The sequence below is a fragment of the Cololabis saira genome, chromosome 9 (genome assembly GCF_033807715.1).
Source record: "Cololabis saira isolate AMF1-May2022 chromosome 9, fColSai1.1, whole genome shotgun sequence".
NCBI classification, from domain to species: Eukaryota; Metazoa; Chordata; class Actinopteri; order Beloniformes; family Belonidae; genus Cololabis; species Cololabis saira.
In genome coordinates, this window is record NC_084595.1 from 45,676,067 (window position 1) to 45,703,392 (window position 27,326).

General features: G+C 43.0%; 3 protein-coding genes across 3 annotated transcripts in view; 1 reads left to right on the forward strand and 2 right to left on the reverse strand.

Annotated features, from left to right (window-relative positions):
* Positions 1-13,783, reverse strand: part of apba1a (amyloid beta (A4) precursor protein-binding, family A, member 1a) — a 38,611-nt gene extending 24,828 nt beyond the window's left edge. The window contains exons 1-2 of the mRNA XM_061729667.1: positions 13,682-13,783; positions 5,967-7,395 (exon numbers count right to left, since the gene is read on the reverse strand). Coding sequence (XP_061585651.1) covers positions 5,967-7,319 — 1,353 coding nt within the window. The 5' untranslated portion in view covers positions 7,320-7,395; positions 13,682-13,783. The remainder of the gene's footprint in view (positions 1-5,966; positions 7,396-13,681) is intronic.
* The window catches only part of ube2l3b (ubiquitin-conjugating enzyme E2L 3b), a 189,632-nt gene that overhangs the window by 69,016 nt on the left and 93,290 nt on the right, over positions 1-27,326 (forward strand). The gene's annotated exons all lie outside the window — the stretch shown is intronic.
* On the reverse strand, positions 11,877-27,090 carry LOC133451324 (myosin-9-like). Its single transcript, XM_061730291.1, has 10 exons — positions 26,985-27,090; positions 24,305-24,582; positions 23,339-23,492; positions 22,995-23,220; positions 21,793-21,887; positions 19,890-20,040; positions 18,123-18,238; positions 17,910-17,937; positions 16,105-16,251; positions 11,877-11,915 (listed from the first exon to the last, which is right to left on the reverse strand). Exons 1-10 carry the CDS (start codon positions 27,065-27,067, stop codon positions 11,877-11,879), a joined length of 1,317 nt encoding a protein of 438 aa, XP_061586275.1. The 5' UTR covers positions 27,068-27,090.

Here is a 27,326-nt window from a genome sequence, read left to right on the forward strand (position 1 = left end):
GTTTTTCCCCACTAGCACACTGACATTGTTTACTGTTTACTGTTATGCACTTTAACATTCAGTAATTGCACACACGTAACACTGTTTACACAGCACATTTATGTATACAGCTTCACTTTACTGTACTTATAGTCTATTTTTTATGTTAATTTATTTATTTAACTTAATTCCCCCCTTCGTTTTTGCATGCTCCACTTGTAATTTCCTTTAGTTGTATTACTTGGTTTTTATTCACACTCAGGGGATCCAGTGTGGACAGCGAAGTGAGAATTTCATTGTACAGGGAAACTTATTTCCTAACTGTACATATGAGAATAAACGCTTTGAATACTTGAATGGCCCTGGGGGACTAAGTTCCTATACCTGGGTATCTGCTGATACTGAGTTTAATCCAGGAACTAAATCTAAAGTGCAGCCACAAATATGAAAAAAAGAGCTTTTTATATTATTTAACACATTTGAACACATCTTGGGTCAAAATATCCCTTGTAAAGCTGGCTGTCTGCCCTTATTTCAGCCAACAGAGGGCTTGGTGAAGACAGCGTAATCCTGAGACCAGTCTCAGAAATGTATTTCTGCTCTGGGAAACTGTAGCAGGGATGTTCAGTTGAGTTCTGCAGGTTTGTCTGCTATTGCTCGCTTTTTTGGGTCTCATTGGGGAATTGTTCCCTGCTGCAGTTCGTCCCGGTTTCCTTTGATTTAACAAACGTGCTTTTCATATGATGAACTAACGCTTGTTAAACTGAACAGCAAAGGTTCTTCCAATAATTTATTGGTTTTAATCTAAGTTAAAATGGTGACACGTAAGGAATAAAATCACATTCATTTTCATAAGAAAATGTAGTTATTACATGAACAAATCAGAAAATATTTAAAAAAAAGATAAGACGTACAGGACTGTCTCAGAAAATTTGAATATTTTCTGTAATGCAATTACAAAAAAACAAAAATGTCATACATTCTGGATTCATTACAAATCAACTGAAATATTGCAAGCCTTTTATTATTTTAATATTGCTGATCATGGCTTACAGCTTAAGAAAACTCAAATATCCTATCTAAAAAAATTAGAATATTCTGGGAATCTTAATCTTAAACTGTAAGCCATAATCAGCAATATTAAAATAATAAAAGGCTTGCAATATTTCAGTTGATTTGTAATGAATCCAGAATGTATGACATTTTTGTTTTTTTAATTGCATTACAGAAAATAAAGAACTTTATCACAATATTCTAATTTTCTGAGACAGTCCTGTATGTATGTGTGTATGTATGTATATATAAATATACATACATACATACATACATACATACATACAAAAATGTGTAACACTATAAGGTTTTAGGGTCTTTGTTTGATTGTTCCTGTTAGGAAGATGTGTGTAAACTCAGATATAACACAGCTATGTGTTACATCTGAGTTTCCAGACATCTTCTTCACAGCACTGACACCATCTACAGCAAATATGAATAAATAATACATCTCACAAACTCCAGTTGTCCACACCTCATTCTGATCTTGCTGGTTAGCCTGTTGCTTCTGCTTCGCCTGTTCCTCCTCAAATTTTTCTACTTGATACATCCAAAAATTTTCCATCGCTTTAGGTAAATGCAGAAAAAGTTCAAGCGCACCGAGTGTCACAGAACCACTGGCATTGAAACTGCTGGTGAGTTTGATAGCGGCAGCGACGTCAGTGGACGGGGAGTAATCTGAGACACGGAGGTTCGTCATGGAATCACTTCATTGGATCGTGTGGCAGACTGGGTTTCTACCCGCAATTCTGCACCATCATCTTTACTCAACAAATGCAGTTCCACAGCGTGTTATATGAACATATTTGTCTCAATGTGAACTTAAAGCCTGGCGTTGTAAAAACATCAGGCCACAAGTACATGTTGATCATGGTAAACAGGAAAACAGCACAAGCTGTCCTGTTACTGGAGCCTCGCTGAAATATTTACACTTGCCCATTACCTTTCTCTGTCTCCCTCACCCCTACTGAATGAAACATGAGGGCAAGGGAGTTTAAAGAAGAGGGGAAAGGCAGTGACTATTATTCAGTTCAGAATAATGTTTGCATTATCTACCTAAGGGAGATCAATGTGAAGGCTAGTCAAACAAACAACTTTTATATGTACATATAATATTTGTGCGATCTGTGTCAAAAGACTATGTGATCAAAGAAGAACTCCTTGATATTGTGCCATTAAAAGACAGAACCCGTGGCATAGATATGAAAGAAACAATGATGAATGCATTTGTGAAAGCAAATCTGCCAGTACTGAAATGAACAGCAATAGCCACAGATGGAGCGCCAACTATGATCGGATCCGTGAACGGGCTTGTGGGGATGTGCAAAGCTGACAAAACTTTTCCAGAGTTTTGGAATTTCTACTGCATCATCCACATGGAGCAACTCATGTCTAAATCACTGAATTTAGACAATGTCATGAAGCCTGTGATGGAAATCGTCATCTACATCCGCACACACGCTCTTAATCACAGACAATTCAAGAATCTCCTTGCTGAGCTGAACCAAGGGCTTCCAGGTGATCTGCCGCTCCACTGTACTGTGAGGTGGCCGTCAAAAGGCAAGGTGCTTTCTCGCTTCTTTGAGCTTATGGATGCCGTGACACTGTTCATGGAAGAGAAGGACAAGAGCTATCCCGAGCTCTCAGATCACAAGTGGATTATGGATCTGGCTTTTTTGGTGGACATGCTGTGTCACTTGGACAGACTGAACCTAACCCTGCAGGGTAAGTCAAAAATAGTGCCGGACCTGGTGCAAAGTGTGTTTGCATTTGCCAACCAATTGAAGCTGTTCAAGACGCACATTCAGAAGACAGATTTCACGCATTTTCCCACTCTGCTAAAAACCAGCGAGCAAGTCACCAGCGCTGTCCTGAATAAGCAATCAGCCAGATATGCAACACTGGTTGAAAACCTGCATGAAAGCTTTGTGATCTCGTTCCGTGATCTTCAACTGAAAAGGCCACAGATCACATTCCTCGTGGACCCGTTTAATGCGGAGACGGACTGTTTGAAAACCCTGCTGGTCACAGATGAGGCCGCGGCTGAGTTGGAGATAATCTAACTTTGTGAAGAGGATCAACTGAAACCTGCGTTGAGAGAGGGGGCCATTCATTTCTGGAAAAATGTGCCAATGGAAAAATACCCAAATGTAAACGGGCTGCGCTTAAAATACTATCAATGTTTGGGTGTGGGTTTTTTCTACCCTGAAACATGTGGAATCAAAGCATCGCTCTGTTCTGACAGACACACATGTGAAGGAACTGCTTCGAGCAGCAACAACTGACTGTAAACCAGACTTGAAAATGATTGTTGAGGGCATGGAATGCCAAAAGTCCCACTAAGCAACATGAACAGTAAGAGAAAATACCATTGTAAATAGTTATATTTTTGTGTGTAGACATGAACTGAACATTGAACAGAGAGTTTGTTTGTGAGTGTCACAGTTTGGTTTTTGTTTTGGATCTTGTCATGTTCATGTTCATGTTTGGGTTTTTTGTATCCTGCTAAGCAGCGTTTTTGGTTCTGTTTAAGTAAATAAATCAGTATTTGTGGAACTCCTGCCTCCTGCATCTGTGTCCTACTCCTCCACGCTTCCTGACAGTAAGGTGGTGCACACAGTGTTCGTTGTTGAAAATGACTGGCCTGTGGGACTGAATTTTTGTCAAATACTACAATTTAATTAATTTATTATGATATATTATAAAACAGAAAGGTGAAATCCTGCAATCTGATTGGTTGTTAACTGCATAATGAGCATATACCACGGCTTCTATTCTAAAGCCTTATCACAGCATATCATTCTGCGTCAGGAAAGCAACAATGTATCCATGACAACAACCAACTGGTACATATTTTTTGACGGTTACAGCAGGTAGCAAAAAGTAGCTAGTGTTAAAGTTTATTTTTTATTTTCGTTAACAATTAATTAGGCATGTTCACGGTAAACTTTGATCTCCGGGGAGGAGCTAACAATGGATGAATGGATTGAAGAGTTCCTGTCTCCGAAAAAAAGGACGAGACATGCGGAGCCACATCTGGAGAGGTTGACCAACTGGAGAAGGAGAGAAGTCCTTCTCCTCCCTTTTCTCTCTTTTGTCCTGCAGGTGGTCGTGGGTGGCTGTAGCTTGCATTACGGAGCACAAGTCTTTTCCTGACCCTGCACCCCAACCTGGGACTTGCTGATTGGGCCGGAGCTTCGGGAGCTGCGTGCTGGCCTGCGGTCCCCACCCCCGGTCATCCCGTTGCTGCTTCCACCTGCCTGCTGTGCTGTTGCCGTCCCTGACCCACCAGTCTGGCCCTCGGCAGGAGGGTCCCCCCTGATGAGCCTGGTCCTGCTCAAGGTTTCTTCCCTCCTAAAGGGGAGTTTTTCCTTGCCACTGTTTGGCTTAAGGTTTTTCTCCCACCAGGGGAGTTTTTACCTGCCATTGTTTATGTAATAACTGCTCGGGGGTCATGTTCTGGGTATGGGTCTCTGTAAAGCGTCTAGAGACAACTCTGTTGTATTAGACGCTATATAAATAAAATTGAATTGAATTGAATTGAAGTGAGGCCAGCACAGGTAAACAGACCAGGTGGGCAGTGAGGGGCTTTGAAGACGGGTGCAAAGATAAAGGTGTGGCCGTGGACTTACAGACAGTGTCTAAAACACTATTCAATTACATTTTAAGAGAGTTTGGCTGTCAGAAACTTCAAAGGTGAACTCTGTGGACTGAGCAGCTACATCCGTCTCCGCGCAGGACTCAACAGATATGGTAGAGCATTAAACAGAATTTCTCCTAGAAAAAGCCGAGGAAAAGACCACATGAGAACTAACGTCAGGAGAAATGGGACTATTTTTTTCCACAGCTTTGAAATTCAAAGCTGTGGAAAAAAACAGTCCCATCTCCTTGAATTGTTTTTTAGACACTGTCTGAAAGTCAACGGCAAAGTAAAAAAAAACGAAAGAAAGTCAAAGTCAACCTTTATCTTTGCACCAGTCAAAGCACCTCACCGCCCACCTGGTCTTCCTCCGGCAGTCCTGCTCAAGGTTTCGTCGAGGGATGTCCCGATACCAATACTGGTATCGGGGCCGATACTGCTCTCATATACTCGTACTCGCAAAAGTTCTCCGATACCACGCACCGATACTTCATTGTTGTTGTAGTTATTGGTTAGCACCGCTAGGGGGAGATGTTGAGCCGCCCCGCGGCTCGACGGGTCAGTCTGCAGCCTGACGCAGCAGCAGCAGCAGAGCTGCGGCTCTGTGGCTGTAGCCAGCTGTTCCATGTTTCAGTCAATTCTATCTTCCTTAATTATACAAACTGGACGGTTAAGTATTACCCTTACTCACAGGGAACTTTATTAAACACTCCACGTAACTCACAGTACAACATAAACAATCCCATTGTTACATTCCTGTTAGCTGCGTTAGCCGCGTTAGCCGCGTTAGCCGCGTTAGCCGCGTTAGCCGCGTTAGCCGCGTTAGCCGCGTTAGCCGCGTTAGCCGCGTTAGCCGCGCCGACAGCCCGCAGTCTGTCTTGATTCTGTCGTCGTCCCTTATTTTGAAATATGTCCACACTGCTGACGTCCCGCTTGCATTAATTTTCGCTATCTTGCCTGGGGGCGGCGCTGCCAGTCTCACTCACGGGTATCACTCTTTATGTTATGTTTAATTATTATTAATAATTGCTCGGGGGTCATGTTCTGGTCTCTGGAAAGATTCTTGAGACAACTTCTGTTGTAATAGACGCTATATAAATAAAATTGAATTGAAAATTGTAATGAATTTTCCAAATATAAATACCAAATTAGAATTAATGATCATTTTCATTTGTAATTTAGAAGACTTTCATGTTTTATTTAATCATTCTTTTATAATTCAAGAGGTTAATGTAGGCTCTTCTTAACTTGTTGCCTCAGCATCACAACCAATATTCAGACATTCTGCACTTACAGTATCCCCAAGAGAGGGTTGGAGGTTACATTCTTCCCCGGGGCTGAAGTCCTGCCTCATGACCCATACTGGCTCCTTTGGCTCATCAGGTGTGTAAGGAGATTTCACCGTTCTGGTCTTCACTTCCTGTATGGCCTCCTTAATGTCTTTGATAGCCAGAGATATGGCATCTTTTTGTGTCTGTTCATCTCTTCCTGGGTCAGGCTCCTGTAGAGAAGTCGTGGCCTGGTGCCTAGCGGTCTTCCTTTGGCTACCAGCTTCAAGGTAGTCGTTTTCACTAGTTTGGGTCTCAGATTGGGGCGTTTTTTCTTCCACTGGTAACTCTTTTTCTTGGTCTACGTCCTTTGAACCATAGCGCTGACTCTGAGGGCTTAGGCGGTGTTTGACCTCAGCAACAAGGCTGTCAGTGTCCTCATCATGGTCGCAGGTATCAGTATGTGGGTACAGGGCAAATTCTGCCTCCTTTTCCGGGCTGTCCGACTCGCCATCTGAGCAATCTGCATAGTGATGCAAACGTGAACCCACTACCCCCCTCTGACGATAACCTCCATCTCCAGGCTGGTGCTGCAACTGCTGAATGCTTGCATTCCTGCTGTGGAAAGACTCTTTATCATTTGCACCACCTGCAGAGGATTCAATTGATGCCAAAGAAGTGTAGATTTCCTCATAAACTCGTTCAGAGGATGAATTCTCATATAGCTCTGAGTAGACTTCAAGTCCACTGTATAAGTTCTGGCCGACTGAGACGTCACCACTTTCCGCAGAGTAGCCTGGGGGTTGGGCATAGCCATAGGTAGCCTCAGCCAAGGGTTCACGTAGCAGGGAGAAGAGCTCAGGAGGATAGTTACTACCCTTTGCTTCAGCTTGTTGGGGCTCATAACTGTCCACCTTGTCCTCCAACTCTAGCTGCTGATTTTTCAAATCCTTCTCCGTGCTTGCTGAGCAAGCCCGCATTGAATCATCCTCCTGGCCTGTCTCTCCGTGGTGTTGCTTTCCTTGCTGCGCTGAATGAGTTCTCTCCATTTCCCGCTGCTGCCTCTGTCTGTGCCTCTTGAACTTGGCCTCACTGTCCCCGTGTCTGCGATAACGCGGCACGGCAGGTCTGGGACTGGGCTGAATCTGTGGCGATGGAGGGGATTCCAGTCTTATGTTTTGTTCCTTGTGTGGCCAGCACTGATGAGCCCCCACCACTCCACCTCCAGTGCTTCCTACAGCTGTAGCTTCGTAGCATGTGGAGCATTTTTGCTTGTTGCTGTGATTACAGGGATGGGTGCTGCTAGAGGTTTTTTGACTGCATGGTAAGGCGTCAGTCTCCACTGTCACTTCCTGGCCAGGCTCCGTCTCCTGGTCCATGGTTGCTTGGTTCTGGTGGCTTCCGTCGTGTCAGTGAAAGTCCATCATCATCTGTATAGAGGTTGCTTGTAAGACACTGAAAACAATAAAATAAAAGGAACAAAACACAAGAGTAAAAGACAGGAAGTGAAGAGAAAAACAAGTATGCTGAATGTAGTCACATCAGATTCTGAATTACTGCTAATTGGAGTCTTGCAAGATACTGTTGTAGGGTGGCTAGGAAAATAATCATTTAAACGTTAGCCAGCCAAGAACACAATAAACCTCAGAATCAAGAATACTGTGTTAAAGAACATCAATTTGGGCATTTCATCCCTGCACCACATTCCAGAGAAAAAGGTTGGTATGTCAAACTTTTACCACCCAGTAATTTTGCTATTCCTTCTTGGTGTTTCGACACTGAGGATGCCAAGTGACAAAAGAGTTTGAGGCATGATTTTGCCCCATTCTTGCTGCACATGTCTTAAGGTGTGCAGAAGTACAGCACTCCCATTGCTATTTTTTTGCTTCAAAATTCTCTATTCACTTTTAGGGGGAAGGTCAGGACTGTAAGCAAATACTGTTATCCTCTCCCAGCTATGCATTTGGAGGGTCACACTTATGATCAAGGTCCTGGTCCAGGTTTCTTCCCTCCTAAAGGGGAGTTTTACTTTCTACTGTTTGGTTTAAGGTTTTTCTCCCATCAGGGGAGTTTTTACTTGCCGTTGTTTATGTTAATTAATGATTAATAATTACTCAAGGGTCATGCTCTGGGTCTCTGGAAAGCACCTAAAGAACAATTGTATTGTAATAGATGCTATATTGAAGAATAAAATTTGATTGACGTGAATTGAAAAGATGTGGTCATAAAGTAAGAACATTGCTTTAAAATCTCAATGTACATTTCCGCATTAATGCTGCCATCACAGGAATGAAAATGAGCTCTGCCAAGGCCAGTGAAGCAACAAGCAACGGCTGAGCATCACAGAGCCTGGATCTTGGATTCAGGTTCTGTGGAAGTTCCACGGTAGCCGCCTGCCTGAAAGAAGTGAGTCATCAGATGGTAGGGCTCGAGTTTTGGGTTGTGTTTGTTGTGTTTTACTTGGTTCTTCAGTTTTGATTTTGTGCTTGACTTTTTTCCTGTTTTATTTTGAAACTATTGCCATCTCTCAATATGCTCCTTGTGTTCTTGGAAAACGTCCTCACCAGCAGTCGAAGTACTGTTCCAATCTCAAGAACACAAGTACAGAAGAAATACCCGGATGTGTTCTCGCTCCACCCATTTTAGCGAGGATGCCACCCCGCGGGAGGAGGCAGCCCTCCCCGGGGCCGCCTCCTCCCCCTGGCCGCCCCCTCGCGGGCCGCCTCCTTTCCCGGGCCGCCTCCCCTCCCGGGCCGCCTCCTCCCCTGGGGCCACCTCCTTCCCCGGGCCGCCTCCTCCCCCGGGCCGCCACCTCCCCCTGGCCGCCCCCTCCCCGTGCCGCCTCCTCCCCCGGGGCCGCCTCCTCCCCCGGGCCGCCACCTTCCCCGGGGGGATAATTAGGTTTGACATAATGACAGGTAAATCGATGGTGCTGAAACCTCATGTGAATCATTCTGACCGTGTGCTGCTGCTGTGGTTGTGTGTCAGAGGAGCTGATCTGTGGCATTTTTTTTTTTAACGATTATGTTCTAACAGGGAGGTTTAGGCCACCATGGCCCATCAAGAATGCTTTGCCCCCCCAGGGCCGGGACCCCTGCTCCGCCCCTGGGTGCACAGGTATATTTCGGTGTAGACTCTCCTCCTCGTTACTAGGGGTGTAACAATATATCGTGCCACGAAATTTCGCGATACAAAAACGTCATGATACGTGTCGTGGAGGTGACAAACTGTAGCGCGATATTGGGTTATTAATATGAATATATTGTGTTTCGCTATTGGTGCAGCGGGATCACGTGCCGACCGCGCCTCGACCCGCGGACCAAAATCTGACTACGCTCAGAAGAAACTAGTACCGTTTTGTGGTCCCGATCACGGGACTCTTGGGGGTTTTGAACTCTGAACTTTTACTTATAGAGTGAGCATGAATCAATCTTTATTATGATGTAAAGATTGTGTCGTCCCCAAAGGTGTGAGGATGAAACGATAACAGGTTCACCTTACGGCCTCAGGCTGGAGCAGGTGAAGCTCTGAGCTCTGGCACAAGATCAATAACAGTCATGTTGACTTTGGAGTTTGAGACTTTTCATAGTTTATTTATTTACATTTATTTATTTAATTTTAGTTGTTGAATTTCAGTAAAAGAAAAAAGTCAAATCATACATGAGAGAAACTATTCAGTTTGTGGAAAAATATTTTTACTTGTATGAAACTGAAGATGCATAATGCAAACCTGACATTTACTTTTAGTTCAGTTTGTGGGAAATGGTTGGCCTGGCTTGCTCTTTAAAACTTAAAGCAGCACAACGTAACTTTCAGCTTTTCTGAGTTTGGCGGCATCTTTTGGACAAAAGCGGTATTGTTTTACCAGAAAGAACACTACGTTTCCCATGAGCACCAGCGCGTACTGCCGGAAAACTCCTGTCCCGTCGCGTGCATTTGTTTTGAGAGAAGATGGGACGCTTTTCTGTTTCACCAAGTGAACAGACGGAACGCAAAAAAAAAGATGTTAAACTGCTGGAAAGGAACTGGAATTTACCGGGATACCTTAAACAAGGAAGCCAGGGAGCAGTATATGGAGAAAATAATGATTATTAACAGTCTGGATCCATATGAAATCCCTACTAAAGAATGGAGCTCCTCGTCGGAGCTGCACTCTTTAGAAGGATTTACTGCTGCAGTTCTGCAGAACCACCGTCTCCGGCTACCTTGTTTAGGAGTGTTTGGCAGCTGCTTTGGTAAATGTTTGACTCGCCATGTGTTTCAATAAATTAGTATAATAGTACAACATACAGTACATGTTGTGTATCACTCTTACTTCTCTTTTCTTTTTTTTTGACTGCTATATTATGCTGAAGAGGCTCCGAGGCGTGAGCAATATTTTTGTTTTCCTTGTGAGATTATTTTTTTCCTCTGCAGCTACAAATAAGAGTTAATATTTTTTCCTCAACAAACTAGTTTTATCTGAAGATTGGGGTTAATTGCACCGCAGAGAGCTGGCCAGCAACTGCGTTTAGCTGGAGAAGTGGGGAATAAAACCCGTGTTTTGATCCGACCCGGTCTGTGTGAGTGTTTGTGGTTTAAGGCTGATTTATGGTTCTGCGTTAAATCGACGCAGAGCCTACGGCGTAGGGTACGCGGCGACACGCACCGTACGTTGCGCGTCGCCACGTACCCTACGCCGTAGGTCTGCGTCGATTTAACGCAGAACCATAATTCAGGCTTTACTGTGTGGAAGGGTTGGTCGTTGCAGCCGCGATCCAAGCGAGCCGACGACTCTTTTACTCTGTTATATCAGATACTTGGCCTGCGTGGTTCTGCCTCCGAGCAGGAAAGCGGTGAAAAGTTAAACCATTAGCGATCTTTTCCCCACGTCTGTTGTGTGGAGCTGCTGCAGCCACAACACAGCAACAGGTTACCAGCTTCTGCGGAGCTGCTCTCCACGCCCCGCCCATTTTCGTCTCGACTGCGAATCAGGAAGGAGGGGGAAGTGACGTATGCCGTAAAGCAGTCAAAGCCGTAAAAATGTGTAGTTTTTTAGTGTGGCAGGGTTCCTACCATGCTCCTCAAAGTTACATAGTACCAGTGAAGGCGATACAGACCCCTCAGACCATGACAGAGGTTCATTAAACCTGTTGGAAGTTGATGTACCATCACAATGATGATGATGAAATATTAGATTAAGCTGGAAAAGTTACGTAGTGTCGCTTTAAACAGTTATAAAGCATTACAAACTGTAACAATAGGGCAAACGCACAGCATTGTTTTGTATTTTGTGTCTTTTAAATAAAAGACCATTTTTTCCAGTCATATGTTCCTCATTTAAGGTTGTTAAAAAAATGCTGCTATAATATATCATTATCGTGACCTCAATATCGTGTATCGTATCGTATCGTGAAATTAGTGTCTCGTTACACCCCTACTGGTTACTAACCACTAACTCGAGCCAGGTTGGAAATAAAGTCAATGACAAAATACATGCATTATTTTTTGTTCAAGCCGTTTCTATTGTTCTATTGTTCTATCTAAGGTTGTTTTAGTGTGTTATTTTTTATTTTTTTTTAAACATGAGCCATTTTATAATGAAATTGATTTCTGAATGATGCAACCTAGGAGAAACTCTGGCTCTTACCCAACCACTGACCCGGTTAATCACTCTCTCTCCTTTAAATTCTTACCCTATCAAAGCTTCTCACAATTGTGAAATTGAAATGTTCAAATGAAGTCAATCTTTTACATTTCTGAATAAAAACACAGTGACTTAATGGAAAAGGAAATAAGAAGGCCCTGTGAGAATGTGAGACACAGGTCTGTCTCTGAGGGATCTACCTGCATGTTGTTAAGGCAGGCCGTGCCCGGGCCGGCCCTGGGGCCCCCGGGGCCCCCTAGTGGGCCAGACACGGCTCTGTTTTTACCTCCTGGTCAGTGGCGTCTTTGCATTAGGGGCCGGTGGGGCACGGCCCCACCAGAGTGCGCAGCTGCGCAGGGGAAGATTATGTGTCATTAAACATAAGTTCATAATAAATTTGTCTCCAATGAAATGTCCGCAGTTTTCATTTGATGCAACTTAATTTGATCTGCTGACACTTTTTGTAGTGTAACTGTGTGTAAATAGTTCGCCCTGCCTGATCCAGCCTCCTCTGTTTCCGCTCGGTGGGGCTCAGCGGAGCTGGCCCCTCTGCCTGTAATGTTGTTACTGGTGAACTGCTGCGCGCGCGTGCGCGTGTACAGCGCACACACTAGCTTGGACAGTGGGGCCGCGAGCTCAGGGCCCCAGAGCGCCTCTCATTGGCTGCTCTGAATTGAAGCAGACGGCGGTCAAACAGCTCACTCTGTGATTGGCTGTTCCCAGAATTTCCCAGAATGCTTTTCGCCGTCATTTGCGGACTGAATAAAAAAAAAACTATTTCTAGCGAGAAATATATATTTTACTTTCATAATATTCACTCAGTGAATGTACATAATCACTCGCTTGTCTTTTTCAAACCGCGCCAGAATAAAGGCTGATTTATGGTTCTGCGTTACACCAACGCAGAGCCTACGCCGAGGGTTACGTAACCTACGCCGTAGGTTACGCGGCGACGCGCGCCTTACGCCGGCTACGTACTTTGATTGATAGGTGACGTTTCATTCTTTCTATTTGAATGAAGTTGATTATTTGGTGAGTGTGCGATTTAGCACTTTATCAATTGAGCAGAAGTTGGAAATAAAACGTTTGGGACCACATCGACCGGATGATTTAACCATTTGTCAAGCCGGAAAAGACAAAACCAGGACATTTAATAAGGAATGGTTCAAAGGAAACTCTGGTTAACCGGGAGCTCGTCAAAAAAGGCGCTCTACTGCTTTCCTTGTGAGTTCCGGTGAGTCTAACAGATTTTTATAGTGGAACTGACCATGTACTTATATTCTTTGAATTATAGTGGACTTTGTGTAATGCGCAACTGGCGATACATGTGTGGGTGTGGGTGTGGGGGGACACAACCTCACGTGGGCTCCCCGACGCTGATGGAGCTGTTTACCTGTCTGTGGTGCTGAAATGGCTGTTTGGCTGTGGTATACTCTCTGTGGTGGCTTTATTAATTGCTGTGTATTGCATGTGCGCCGTACACGCCATGCTCGTGCACGGTCGTGCTTGTGCATTGTGTTTTTATTGTTGTCACGTTGCTGTTTCGATCTTGAGTATTTGATATGAGCTCTTGAACACTGCCCATTTGGTAGCGCTATTGATATGATAATATATGTCGTTAGATTGGCACTGTTTGTGTGATGATGGCATTATTCAGCTTCAATTTTGTGGTCAAAGGTGCTGTGGTCCCTTCTCTCACTTGATACTGATTGCATAAGATTTTCCAGCATGGCCCCACCAAAATTTACAGACCAAAATCGCCACTGCTCCTGGTTCGTTAACGGTGAACCCTGACAGCACAACCAGCACCAGCATCAGACCAGCACCCGCCCAGGCGCCGCGCAGGCGCACTCAATCCCGCTATGACATTTCATCTGTAGCCTGATTTACGGTTCTGCGTTAAAGCCACGCGCACCCTATGGCGTAGGTGCGCGTCGACGCGTACTCTACGCCGTAGCTACGCGTTGGTGTAACGCGGAACCATAAATCAGCCTTGAGACGCGCGTGATACGCTCCGATGGTAGGCAGGCAATCAATCAGTCAATCAATCAATCAATCAATCAATCAGCAACTAGGACGCGGATGGCCGTGCCCGCGGGCCGCGGGGACGCTCACCGTGGCCGGTCCCCGTGATGCTGCTGTGCGGGAGCGGCTGGAGGGATGCGGGGCCGGGCTGCAGGTCCTCCATCACGTCGGGGGCGCGGCTGTGCGCGCCCCCGCCCCAGCAGCTGTCATCGCTGCGTCACCAGCACGCGCAGCTGCGCGTCCCCGGGCCCATCTTTCACGCTTAACAATTACATTTTTTTATTTTTGTATATATTTTTATTAGGGGGTAAGGTACGGAAGAGTATTAGGGCCAGGCAGGAGAAAAATAAAAATAATATATATAATATATAATAATAAATATATAATAATATTTTAGAGGAGGAAGATTTTTTTTTCATTATGCACTTTGAGAAAAAAGTCGAAATGTCAAGGAAAAAAGTCTAAAATGTCGAGATTAATGTTGAAGTACAATTTCGAGAAAAAAAAAAGTTGAAATGTTGAGAAAAAGGTCAAAATTTCGACTTTACAGGACTGTCTCAGAAAATTAGAATATTGTGATAAAGTTCTTTATTTTCTGTAATGCAATTAAAAAAACAAAAATGTCATACATTCTGGATTCATTACAAATCAACTGAAATATTGCAAGCCTTTTATTATTTTAATATTGCTGATTATGGCTTACAGTTTAAGATTAAGATTCCCAGAATATTCTAATTTTTTTAGATAGGATATTTGAGTTTTCTTAAGCTGTAAGCCATGATCAGCAATATTAAAATAATAAAAGGCTTGCAATATTTCAGTTGATTTGCGGACAGAGGAAGGCTGCAGAGGGTGGTGAAAGCAGCGCAGGAATGATGGGCTGCCCTCTCCCCCCCTCACGGACATTTACACCTCCCGCTGCCTCAGCAGAGCCACTCACATCATTAAAGACAGCTCCCACCCCGGCTCTGACCTGTTTGACCTGCTGCTTTCAGGAAGACGCTACAGAGTCATCAGGTCAAAAACAAACAGACTCAAAAACAGTTTTTTCCCCAAAGCCATAACCGCCCTGAACAACATGTGAATTGTCTTCGTTACTGTTTTTTTCAATTCAATTCAATTTCAATTCAATTTTATTTATATAGCGTCTAATACAACAAAAGTTGTCTCTAGACGCTTTCCAGAGATCCAAAAGCAGGCAGGTGGAAGCAGCAGCAGGATGACCAGAGGGGGGGGGGGGGGGGGGGGGGGGATAACCGTGCAATACTTCTCTCGGACTCTGTGCAATATTCCATTTGTCCATGTTGCAGCATCCTTTGCCGGACACCGGAACCTGCAGTGTGGGAGTGAGAGGGGCAGGGTAACGGCCCCTTTTGGGCGGGGGAGAAGGTTCGTCCCTCAAGACTCCTCTCCCTGGCCCTGCCCCTTCTCAACCTTTCCCCGACCCTGCACCCCAACCTGGGACTTGCTGATTGGGCCGGAGCTTCGGGAGCTGCGTGCTGGCCTGCGGTCCCCACCCCTGGTCATCCCGCTGCTGCTTCCACCTGCCTGCTGTGCTGTTGCCGTCCCTGACCCACCAGTCTGGCCTTCGGCAGGAGGGTCCCCCCTTATGATCCTGGTCCTGCTCAAGGTTTCTTCCCTCCTAAAGGGGAGTTTTTCTTGCCACTGTTTGGCTTAAGGTTTTTCTCCCACTATGGGAGTTTTTACCTGCCATTGTTTATGTAATAACTGCTCGGGGGTTTATGTTCATGTTTATGTTCATGTTCTGGATCTCTGGAAAGCGTCTAGAGACAACTTTTGTTGTATTAGACGCTATATAAATAAAATTGAATTGAATTGAATTGAATTGAATTGAATTGAATTGAATTGAATTGAATTGAATTGAATTGAATTGAATATTCCACTACATGTGTATATACTATCATCTGTAAATAGAATCTCAGGTCTTCATTATTCAAATGCACCTTAACCTTTTTTATATTTTTTATATTATTTATATTTCTTATATTTCTTATTGTTTGCACTATTGTTCTTATTTGTCTTGCACTGGAGAGGTGATGCTGCGTCCAATCTCACTGTACCCAGGTACACTGACAATAAAGTATATTCTATTCTATTCTATAATGAATCCAGAATGTATGACATTTTTGTTTTTGTAATTGCATTACAGAAAATCACAATATTCTAATTTTCTGAGACAGTCCTGTATTCTTGAAATTGTATTTCAACATTAATCCTGACATTTCGACTTTTTTCTCAACATTTCAACTTTTTTCTCGAAGTGCACAATAATACAAATCTTCCCCTCTCTAATCTTGTTTCTCCTGCATGGCCCTGATCCTCTTCCGTAGATCTGGCTGTGTGAATGCAGAGGCCGTGAGTCCGGCCCAGTCTGTGCTGCATGTGTGTCCACACTGTGCACCAAGGGAAAGTTACTTCAGTTTGTGTTTGAGTCTTTGGGGTGGATTTATCTCCAGAATGTTCTTTAAATAAAACACTTTCAAGTTTGGTACCTGAAGCCTCAGCAGCAGAAGGGCAGCATCATGATGAACCACATGCTGCTGGAGGTGATGATGATGGAGGATGGAACCTCCACCTAGTTCCTGGTAGTTTGTCTCCATCTGCTGCTGACACTGAGACGCTGCTCCTGTCTGAAGTTGCTGGAGTGAAACATCAATATCAACATCCTGATACCGTTTTTGGACTTTTGCAATATGGGCCTGTCGTTATGTTGGCATGCTCATAATTATATTTACAATTATATATAACTCTGACCTTTCTGATGCTTTCTATTGTTTTCTGACTTTTCTGAAGTTTTTTTCATGCTTTCTGACCTTTCTGATGTTTTCTGACCTTTCTCAGTTTTCTAATGTTTTCTGATGTTTTTTCTGACTTTAATGTGGTTTTTTCATGTTTTCTGACGTTTTCTGACTTTTCTCAGTTTTCTAATGTTTTCTGATGTCTTGTGACTTTTCTGATGTGTTCTGACTTTTCTGAAATTATTTCATGTTTTCTGACTTTTCTGATGCTTTCTGACGTTTTCTGACGTTTTTTTTATGTTTTATGACTTTTTCTCAGTTCTTTCAAATGTTTTTCTGATGTTTTTATGACTTTTCTATTGTTTTCTGACTTTTCTCAGTTCTTTCAAATGTTTTTCTGATGTTTTTATGACTTTTCTGTTGTTTTCTGACTTCTCAAACATACACAGACGGCTAGCGACTGATGGACCTTAAATCCGTAATGCTACACAATCCCAGGCTGAATGTGGTATTCACGGTTCATCTTTCTACATCTGATGCTTGCACAATGTGGACACTTCCAACCTCATTACCTGGAAATGTTGAAAAATTGTCATTGAAATTGTGTTGACATGTTGAAAACATGTATTTCTGACGTCCAACCGAAGTCACGTATGGAGCTGCTGCTTATCGGCCTCCAGAAAACATCTGTGCTGGTGTAATGGGACATTAGTAAGTAAGACATTAGTAGTTTTCTATCTATGTTTTCTACACATATATATATATATATATATATATATATATATATATATATATATATATATATACTGTGGCTAGCCCTTGTACTGTGTGTCATCCCAGCAGCGGATGCTGGCGGTCCTCAGCCCTTTCAGCCCACCTTAAATGGAAACATCATTAAATGTAACTGGACATGGTTTCATTTTATTATTTTTTTATTTCAATGCTTCATACAAAATGTTCAATGTAGAAACAATTGCAGAATTCAAAGTCTGGCCAATAAAAACATAAAATCAGGCAAACAAACATTTCACTGAATCCCACGACCCAAACAAAGGAAGGTTCTAGCTCTGCTGCATGGGATTCAACTAGCAACCATGTTAAATACTGTTTTAAATAGAAACAAGTCTTTTAAACAAACCCCATACATAAAATCAAGCAAACAAACATTTGTGAACATTTCCAACATTTCAAACAAACATTTGTGAACATTTCCAACATTTCAAACAAACATTTGTGAACATTTCCAACATTTCAAACAAACATTTGTGAACATTTCCAACACTTCATGTCGTGACTCTAGCGTGACATCCTGGTAAAGCGGCAGCTCCTGCAGCTCCTGCAGCTCCTGCAGCTCCTGCAGCTCCTGCAGCTGCAGCTGCAGCAGCTCCTACAGCTCCTGCAGCTACAGCAGCTCCTGCAGCTGCAGCAGCTCCTGCAGCTCCTGCAGCTGCAGCAGCTCCTACAGCTCCTGCAGCTCCTGCAGCTGCAGCAGCTCCTGCAGCTGCAGCAGCTCCTACAGCTCCTGCAGCTGCAGCTGCAGCAGCTCCTGCAGCTCCTGCAGTGCGGCGGCGTCTGTACTGCACACTGCTAGAAAGCAGAAACACAACAAAGAGCGTGTGAACTATACGGTATGTATATGTGTATGTGTGTGTATATATATGTATATGTATATATATATATATATATATATATATATATATATATATATATATATATATATATATATATATATATACACAGTATGTATATGTGTATATATAAATACTCCTCACCGTCCTCCCTCAGCCGGGACATGAGAGGACTGTCCTCCATGTCCCTGGGGGGCGTAGCTGTCCAGGATCTCCACCAGCCTCCGTATCATCCCAGTCTGAGACGCCGTGTCCGTTTGCTGCTCAGGACACAAACACAAATACAACAATTACAACATTCACTCATACAGGGCTGTGAAGAAGTATTTCCCTCTTCAGACTCCTGTTTTTGCTTTTCTGTCACACTTACATATTTCAGGTACAAATTAGTGCTGTCAGGCGATTAAAAAAATGTATCTAATTAATTACAGGATTTATAATTAATTCATCTTATTAATCACATTTTAATCTCATATCTGCTTAAGGTCCCCAAATGAAGAATTAGAGTTCTATAGGACATTGCAAAATTGCAGTGAAAAAAGACAACATTTTGTGAATATGCTTTAGTGTTGACTACTTGAATTATGTTAGGTTGGTAACAAGGTTCACAATACAAGAATTGGCTTTGCTTTACGATATTGATTTGAAACACATATCACATAGTGTATATGCAGTTGCATAACTTCAGAAATGTATCCTTAACGTTCCACTCCAAGGATGTAAGTTACAGTAGTTGGTTAGTTACGGCTGCCGCGTGTGTAGCTGTCAGTCGCTCTAACTGGATTTGATGGAGGAGGAGACATCTACACTTTTTTCTTGAAATTGTATTTCAACATTAATCTCCACATTTGGACTATATAGTATAGAGTATAGTTTAGTATATAGACTCTATAGTATACTTTGAAAGTATAGGTTTTTTCCAAATAAAAGGTCTCTGGATGCAGCCAGTGGTTGCTGTTGTCATGGCAACATGAGAGTGAAGCGTTGGCCTGCAGCAGGGGTGCCCAATCCTGGTGCTCGAGAGCCCCTATCCAGCATGTTTTAGATGTTTCCCTGCTTCCTCACACCTGATTCTAATGAATCATCATCCTCAGCTTGTCATAAAGGTCTGGACAACTCTGTTGGTGACACAGCTACTTTTACCACGGTGTGTTGAAGCAGGGAAACATTTAAAACATGCTGGATAGGGGCTCTCCAGGACCAGGATTGGCCACCCCTGGCCTGCAGGCTCCGAGCCAAGGCTGTGTGTTCAACCTGCAGGGTGTGTTTGTGTGTGTTTTCACCTGCAGGGTGTGTTTGTGTGTGTTTTCACCTGCAGGGTGTGTTTGTGTGTGTTCACCTGCAGGGTGTGTTTCACCTGCAGGGTGTGTTTCACCTGCAGGGTGTGTGTTCACCTGCAGGGTGTGTTTGTGTGTTTTCACCTGCAGGGTGTGTTTGTGTGTGTTCACCTGCAGGGTGTGTTCACCTGCAGGGTGTGTGTTCACCTGCAGGGTGTGTGTTCACCTGCAGGGTGTGTTTCACCTGCAGGGTGTGTGTTCACCTGCAGGGTGTGTGTTCACCTGCAGGGTGTGTTTGTGTGTTTTCACCTGCAGGGTGTGTTTAGGGTGTGTTTTCACCTGCAGGGTGTGTTTTCACCTGCAGGGTGTGTTTGTGTGTGTTTCACCTGCAGGGTGTGTTTGTGTGTTTTCACCTGCAGGGTGTGTTTGTGTGTGTTTCACCTGCAGGGTGTGTTTGTGTGTGTTTCACCTGCAGGGTGTGTTTGTGTGTGTTTCACCTGCAGGGTGTGTTTGTGTGTGTTTCACCTGCAGGGTGTGTTTGTGTGTGTTTCACCTGCAGGGTGTGTTTCACCTGCAGGGTGTGTTTCACCTGCAGGGTGTGTTTCACCTGCAGGGTGTGTTTGTGTGTGTTCACCTGCAGGGTGTGTCTCAGAATGATGGCGGCCTCCTGAATCCCGTCCCCCAGCTGCTGCTTCGTGCTTCTCTGCTCCTGCAGCTCCACCTCCAGCTCTCTGAGGGCGGCCGCTTGTCGCCGGCGCTCCTCATCGCCTGAGCTCTGGTCCTGACTGGAAACACAACAATCAACTGTTTCATTCCCACAGTGGAGTCATTTCAACTCATTTCACTTTTGATTGTATGTATCTAATTTCCCCAACCATGACCTCCATCTTTGGTGTGGTGCTGGAAGAGGTGCAGCTATCTGCAATTCAGACGGAGGTTAGAGCTTTTTACACGTTACTGGCTAGATGACTGATGGTGTTAAGCTGGAAGAAGCAACACCACCCTCACATCAACGCTAGTGGAGGTGATGGAAGAAGCAACACCACCCTCACATCAACGCTGGGTGGAGGTGATGGAAGAATCAACACCACCCTCACATCAACGCTGGGTGGAGGTGGTGATGGAAGAAGCTACACCACCCTCACATAAACGCTGGGTGGAGGTGCTGATGGAAGAAGCAACACCACCCTCACATCAACGCTGGGTGGAGGTGGTGATGGAAGAAGCTACACCACCCTCACATAAACGCTGGGTGGAGGTGGTGATGGAAGAAGCTACACCACCCTCACATAAACGCTGGGTGGAGGTGGTGATGGCACAACTCAAACTTGAACACCTCAAGTTCACCACTCCAGGCTCCTCTCAAAAGTTCTACAAAACCTGGCAACCATTTCTATCTTATTTTGAACAGGAATTTCTGGCACTTGATTCTATCTTAATTTTATTTTAATTATACTTTAACATATTTTTTTCTTATACTTTCATTTTATTTTGCATTTTTTACTTAATTATTCAATATTAGATTACTTATTTTATTTACTTTTCTCCCCCCCATAGGCTTTGTTCTGCTCTGTTATTGTGCTGCTTTGTGTTTGAATGTTTTATGTGAAAATCCAATAAAAATATTAAATAATAATTTCCCGAGTCATGAAAGCTGCTTTTACATAAAGAAACCACGAGTACCTGGTTAGGAACCTGTAGAGAAGAGAAGGCAACGATTGACTTCTTTTCCTTCCTTTGTTCTGCGTAACTGTGGTGTTGGTGCTGAGGCTGCAGGGAAACTCTTCTATGTTTGTGCAGATTTCATGTTGCAGACGTGTGTTCTGGTGGATGTGTGAGTGAAGGTGAAAGTGTGCTCCACCGTCCTCTGGAAGATCTAAAACCTTACGAGGACCTGAGATAGATCTGACTTACAAATCTAATAAACCCATATTTTATTTCCAATAGAACAAAAACAACATATCAGATGCTGAAAATGAGACATTTTAGCATTTGATGGACAAGATTAGCTCATTTGGAATTGGACGGCAGCAACAAATCTCAAATAAGTTGGATCAAGGGCCACAAAAGGCTGCAAAAGTAACTGGCTTGGTATAAAAGGAGCATTTCAGAGAAGCAGAACCTCTCAGACGGAAAGATGGGCAGATCTGTGATAAACTGTCAATAAGTTGTGGAACAATTTCAGGAAAATGTACCTCAACTACAGATGGTGAAGACTTTGACGATCCCACCACCTACAGCAGGGCCGTGAAACTCAATAATTACTATCAAAAACTAAAAAACAGGAAGTTGTGTTGCTGAGCTTTTCAGCTTCTGACTTAAGGCTGGTTTCCATGGGAACATTACAGAACACTGAGCATCGTCACGTGGAAGGTGATGCAGTGTTTGGGCTGAAGTGAAAATAAGTGAAACATTTGAGAGCAGGAAGTGAACTAAGTGAACAATGATGGGATGTAATGTGAGGGGCAGCGAGGTGGCACCGTCACGTGAAGCCGAGCCCCGCCCTCAAGTACGAAGCAGCAAACGGATAAACCTACCGGGCAGCTGCAGCTGCAGCTTCAGCCTCCGAGGACCGGACGCTGTTTCTCTCTGCAAGCAGCTCACTGAGTTCCCTCCTTTTCAGAGACACGTCCTGCAGACAAATGATCTCACTCAGCTTTGTTTCAACTGGAAACAGGAAAAACAGACACACTGTTGGCTTAGAGCTCTTCATGGTTTCACGCAGCGTCATGACTGTTCTCTCCTGGACAGAGATGATGCTGCCGCTGGAATCTGCTGGAATCTGCTGGACCCAGTACTGGAGTTGAGGGGGGGTGAGGGGGGATGGCATCCCCCCTGAAATAAAAACGGTCCAAATCATCCCCCCTGTAAAACTGTCATCCCTCCTTTCCATCCCTTATGTCATTTCATCAATGAATGTGGTTTTACTGCTATTTCAACATTTAGAGTCATCACCAGAAAAATAACTTATTTGACAATTTTCACCTGTTTCAAGTACATTTTCACTTGAAATAAGTAGGACAATCTGCCAGTGGGACAAGATTTATCTTCTCATTACAAGCAAAAAAATCTTTTTCCACTGGCAGATTTTTCTAACTAGAAATAAGACAGATATTCTTGTTAAGATTGTGAGTTTTTGCAGTGATCCATTTTCCTTATCCTGTGAAGGACAGAGTCATATTGATAAGTTCAGAAAAGTGTTTTTTATTGTTGTGTTTTGATGTATTTGATGTAAGCCCAGTGGATATTTAAAGCTTACAGAAGGCTGCATTTAACTGCTGCTATGTCATTCCTGCAGTATTTCTGCAGCTGTTTTGGTCACTGCTATTATTTGTAATATATTATATTATTTGTAATCAGCACAAATTATCTGTCCCCATATGATCAAATCCACCATGCCCCCTGATTGTTTTTTACAACTGGAGTACTGGCTGGACCCGTTCTCCCGTCTAGGGACGTCAACCCAGTCCAGCAGGGGGGGAACCCTGGTCCTCCAGGGCCACCGTCCTGCAGGTTTTAGTTGTCCCTGCTTCAACACAGCCCATTCTAATCAAATATCACCACCAGCTCATCATCAAGGTCTGCATGAGTCTGTAGTGTCACAGCTCCTTGTATCACGGCGAGATGAAGCAGGAAACATCAGAAACCTGCAGGACAGCGGCCGACGAGGACCAGCGACTCTGCTCTGGAGCTCGCCAGCCAACCTTTGCTCTGTCTTTGTCTCCCTTTGCTCTCTTACCGTCTCTAAGGCAGATCTCTGCTGTTTCAGTTTCTTCAGAGCCTTTGTCTCTTTCCTGGAAAGCATCACAGCAATTTTGCCTTCCAACTCATCCAGCTCTCCTTGCAACAGCACCACCTTCTCCTCCACATCACCGATCAAGCATTGGCCTTGCGTTGGCTTCTCCATTTCCACAACTTTCTGCTTTAGCCAAGACTCCATCTTCTCCAGATATTTGTCAGCGTGACTGTTACCAGGTAATAGAAGACAAAGTTCAGCACTTGCTGTTAGCTGATGCACATGTTGCACCAACGGCACGGGTGAGCATCGTTAACAACAGTGAAACATGACAATAACACTTTTACTTTAGCTCCTCAGCCTCTGCTTGGGTCCTCATGCTGGAGATGATGCTCCTGTACGTCTCCTCCTGCTCGGCCACCTGCTTCTGCATCGTCTCCAAGCCAGACACCTCCTGGCGCATGGACGTCAGTTTCTCCTCCCTGTCGTCCAACGCCACGGCTGGAAGGAGGTCAACGGGATCAACAAGAGAATAAAAAGAGAATAATCAGTAGAAAACGATATAGAGATTCAACAAATCCATTATTCCTTCAGTTACAATTGTTGAAATTTCATGAATTAGTAAACTATAGTATTCTGCAAATTATGTTTAAAGCTCATAAAAAACTTTACCAATCAACATTCAGAAAAGATTTGAAAAAAGAAAGCAAGTATAACTTAAAAGGAACAGAGATCTTTAAAAAACCAAGATTCAGGACTAAATTGATGGAACGTTGTGTTTCTGTGAAAGGAATCAGTTTATGGAACAATCTGAATAAAGAAAACAAAGAATCCAAATCAAACATTACATTCAAAAGAACAATTAAAGCCTTTATGTTAAGTAAATATAATGAAATATGTTAGTTGATTGACATACCCATAGACTAATATAGTAATTTTTTATAGTAATATAGTATACTATAGTATACTATAATTTTATAGTAATTAATATAGTAATTAGCCCATAGTAATTTTATTTTAGTTTTTTATTTACTTAGTTGTTGTTGTTTTTTATTTTTAATTTATGTTATTTGTGAATTTATTTCTTGGAAAAAGGGGCAGATCAGATAAGATTCTTCTTCTTTCTGCTCCCTTTTCATTCACAATGTATGAACATTTCTATTTTTATTTGTATTGAATTGTTTGTTTTATTTTTTGAATGAAATAAAGAATAAAATGAAAATGAAAATGAACAAGGGGAGAAACCAGAAACAAAGATTGAATGAAAACAATATCCCAGTAACTAAAGTCAGCACAAGTGTTGTCCACCTCACCCTCCATCGCTGCCTTGGCCTCCAGCTGCTGAATGTTCTCCTGCATGTGGAGTTTGTGCAGGGCGTGTCTCTGCTGCCGGGCCTCGCTGTTCTCTCCGGCCTCTCTGGCAGCACAACGCTCAACCTTCAGCTGCTTGTACAGGTTACGTATTTCCTTCTCTTCCTCAGAAACTGCACTTTTCAAGCGCTGAATCTTGACTTTGTTCTCCTGCAGCTTGCTGAGCCGAAGAAGATTGTCAGCTTTCTTCTTCTCCTCTTCTTCACAGGAAAGCTCACATCTGCAGGAAGTAGAGGGACACGACAAGACATTAGTATCCACAAGTGCTGATAGTAGTATCAATACTTATTTTGAATTAATATTCATTTTATTTTTTGAATCAAGATTACTGAAACTCCATGATTTGGTTAAGTTACAGACACTCACAATCATGTACACAGCTAAATGTAAAGCATTACCAGAAAACTTACAATACATGTTTACTTTCAGTTCATTTCAGTGAAGATAGTTGTAGAAAATGTAATTTTAAACATCTATTTGAACATCTATTTGCCCGAACAACTCGCCCGAATTAAGTTATGGAATTCATTACATGATGATTTAAAGGGCTGTATAAACATATTTCAGTTTAAAAAGAAATTTAAAGAGAAAAAAATAGCAATGTATGGATTAAATAGTTAAAATGTATAATATATGCGTATGGAGACAGACAATCTATCTTTGATTTTGTGATATTAACTAAGTAATTGTGCAGACCATCTGTTATTATTGTTCAATTTTGTTTTGAGGGGCAGGTATAATAAGATTTTCTTCTTCCTGCTCCTTTCTGGTTATGGAATATGCTTTTGATGGTGTTGTCATTTTACTTGTTTGTTTTTTTTGTTTGCATATTTACATGATCGCAATAAATAAAAATGAAATGAAATACCACAACTTAGATTAGCTGGACAAAGAAAGATGACTTTATGGCTCTTGGAAACTTCAGGTGCAAGTACACAGGGAGCTTTTTTGTATCTAATTAATTATCACCGTATTAAGATTTCCAAAGATTTAAACGTGCCCAAGTAAACTGAATTGATACATTGAAAATATGGATAAAAAGATTCCCGCAAAACTAAATCTTTCATAGCAAAGTTGAAATAATGTATCAGTCAGTTAAATTGCCATTTAAAGTAAAAACATAGTGGATAAAGAAGTGGATGATTGGGTCGGTGTTTGGGCAGCAACGTTCACCAGAAGCTGCTGTTTTCATTAGTGTCCAGTCAAACTCCACACATGTGCTGCTGATTGAATGCAACACCATTTACATGCAACACACGGCATCCACTGTACCAGAATGTAATCAGCATTGCCTGGATGTGGTAATAGTTTAGTTACAACGCGTCTGCTTTTGAACACAGCAGGCGTGGAAAAAGCTCCCAGACTCATCAACAACTCTGAGCCCTTGCTGGTGATGAGAAAAGAATCTCTGGAGTCGCTCTGGAGTCGCTCAAACCTGAAAGGTTTTAGGTCACGGTTTACTTCCTGCCACGTGTACCGGCCAGTACAAACTAACGCTGCCATCTTTTAACCTGAACACAGGGGAGTGGCGCTTTTCTTCACCAACAGATCCCTCCTGTCATAGATATATACTTGTAGAAATCATTCGGTGCGTCCGAAATGCCATACTAAACAGTATATACTCAAAAAGTATACTTAAGTTGGGCACACTTTTTAGTAAATATCAGTAGTATGCATTAATAGACGTACTACTCAGAGACACACGGCACTTCCTGCCGTTGGGAGGGGAGTTGTTACCATGGTAACAACTCCTGTTACCATGGTAACAACTCCTATAACAGCAGCAGTAGCAGCACCATTCCGCTCTTTCTCCTTTATCCTGGCCCAAACAAGATGACATTATATCATATTATTATATACGATTATATTAATATTACGTCATAATATTATTATACTTAATTACTATACTATACTTACTATACTTATTATACTTACTTCTAACCCGAGACACCTGCTCATATGCAAGAACAAACACTCATTGAACAGATTTGAATGAGTTTATATGTTTATTAAGATGTCAGAAGGTTTAAGTACAGTTATGTACTTGTATGGTACAGTCTGAGGTTAACATAAGCTCATTCTATTAACCTTAACTGTGTTTAGTTAAACCAGCAAAAAGATAAATGTTATGTTTATAAAAGTAGAAGGTGTTTTTTTTTAAAAGAAGAAAAAAGGAAGATGTAGTGATAAGAGCAGATGGGATGATGTTGGTATGTGTTTGTGGAAACTGCTTCTCCAACTGAACAAGTTACCAGTTAAGGCTGATTTATGGTCCTGCGTTAAATGACGCAGAGCCTTCGCCGTAGGTTACGCGGCGACGCGTACTGCACGGTGCGCGTAGCCGCGTACCCTTACGGCGTAGGCTCTACGTCGATTTAACGCGGAACCATAAATCCGGCTTTCCAGTCGCCCTGCCTGGAACTGCTCTAACAACAACTGCTACATAAACGCGCTGCATCTTCAAGTAAAGCTGTTGTTATTGAACCCACAGCACACAAAAACTATACATTATTGACTGCATGTAAACGTAGTCACTGACATCCTCAGATAACGGGACTGCTGTCTGTAAACGGTCATTTTAACTAAATGAAATAAACAAATGAAATGTTTCCGTAAACTTACTTCGCCAACTGCTCCTCCAGATGTTTGATTCGTGCCAAATACCTGTCCTTTTCTGTACTTTCTAAAGCCGATGCCTTTGCCATAGCCGAGTATCGTCTTCTTCCAACAAATATTATATTTCTCAAATATTCTGTAACCATAGCAACGCGGCTGCGATGAACGCTGGTGGGAAATGCTGCCTTCAGGGGCAGTCCGGAGTGTCGGAAATCTCCCATCTCCCCTTTAGGAGAAAAGAGACCTGGACCAGGAACTGGATCATAAGGGGGAAGAAACCTGGACCAGGACCTGGATCAACTTAGCGGACCAGGTCCGCTAGGTTGACATTAGTCACATGACTCACGT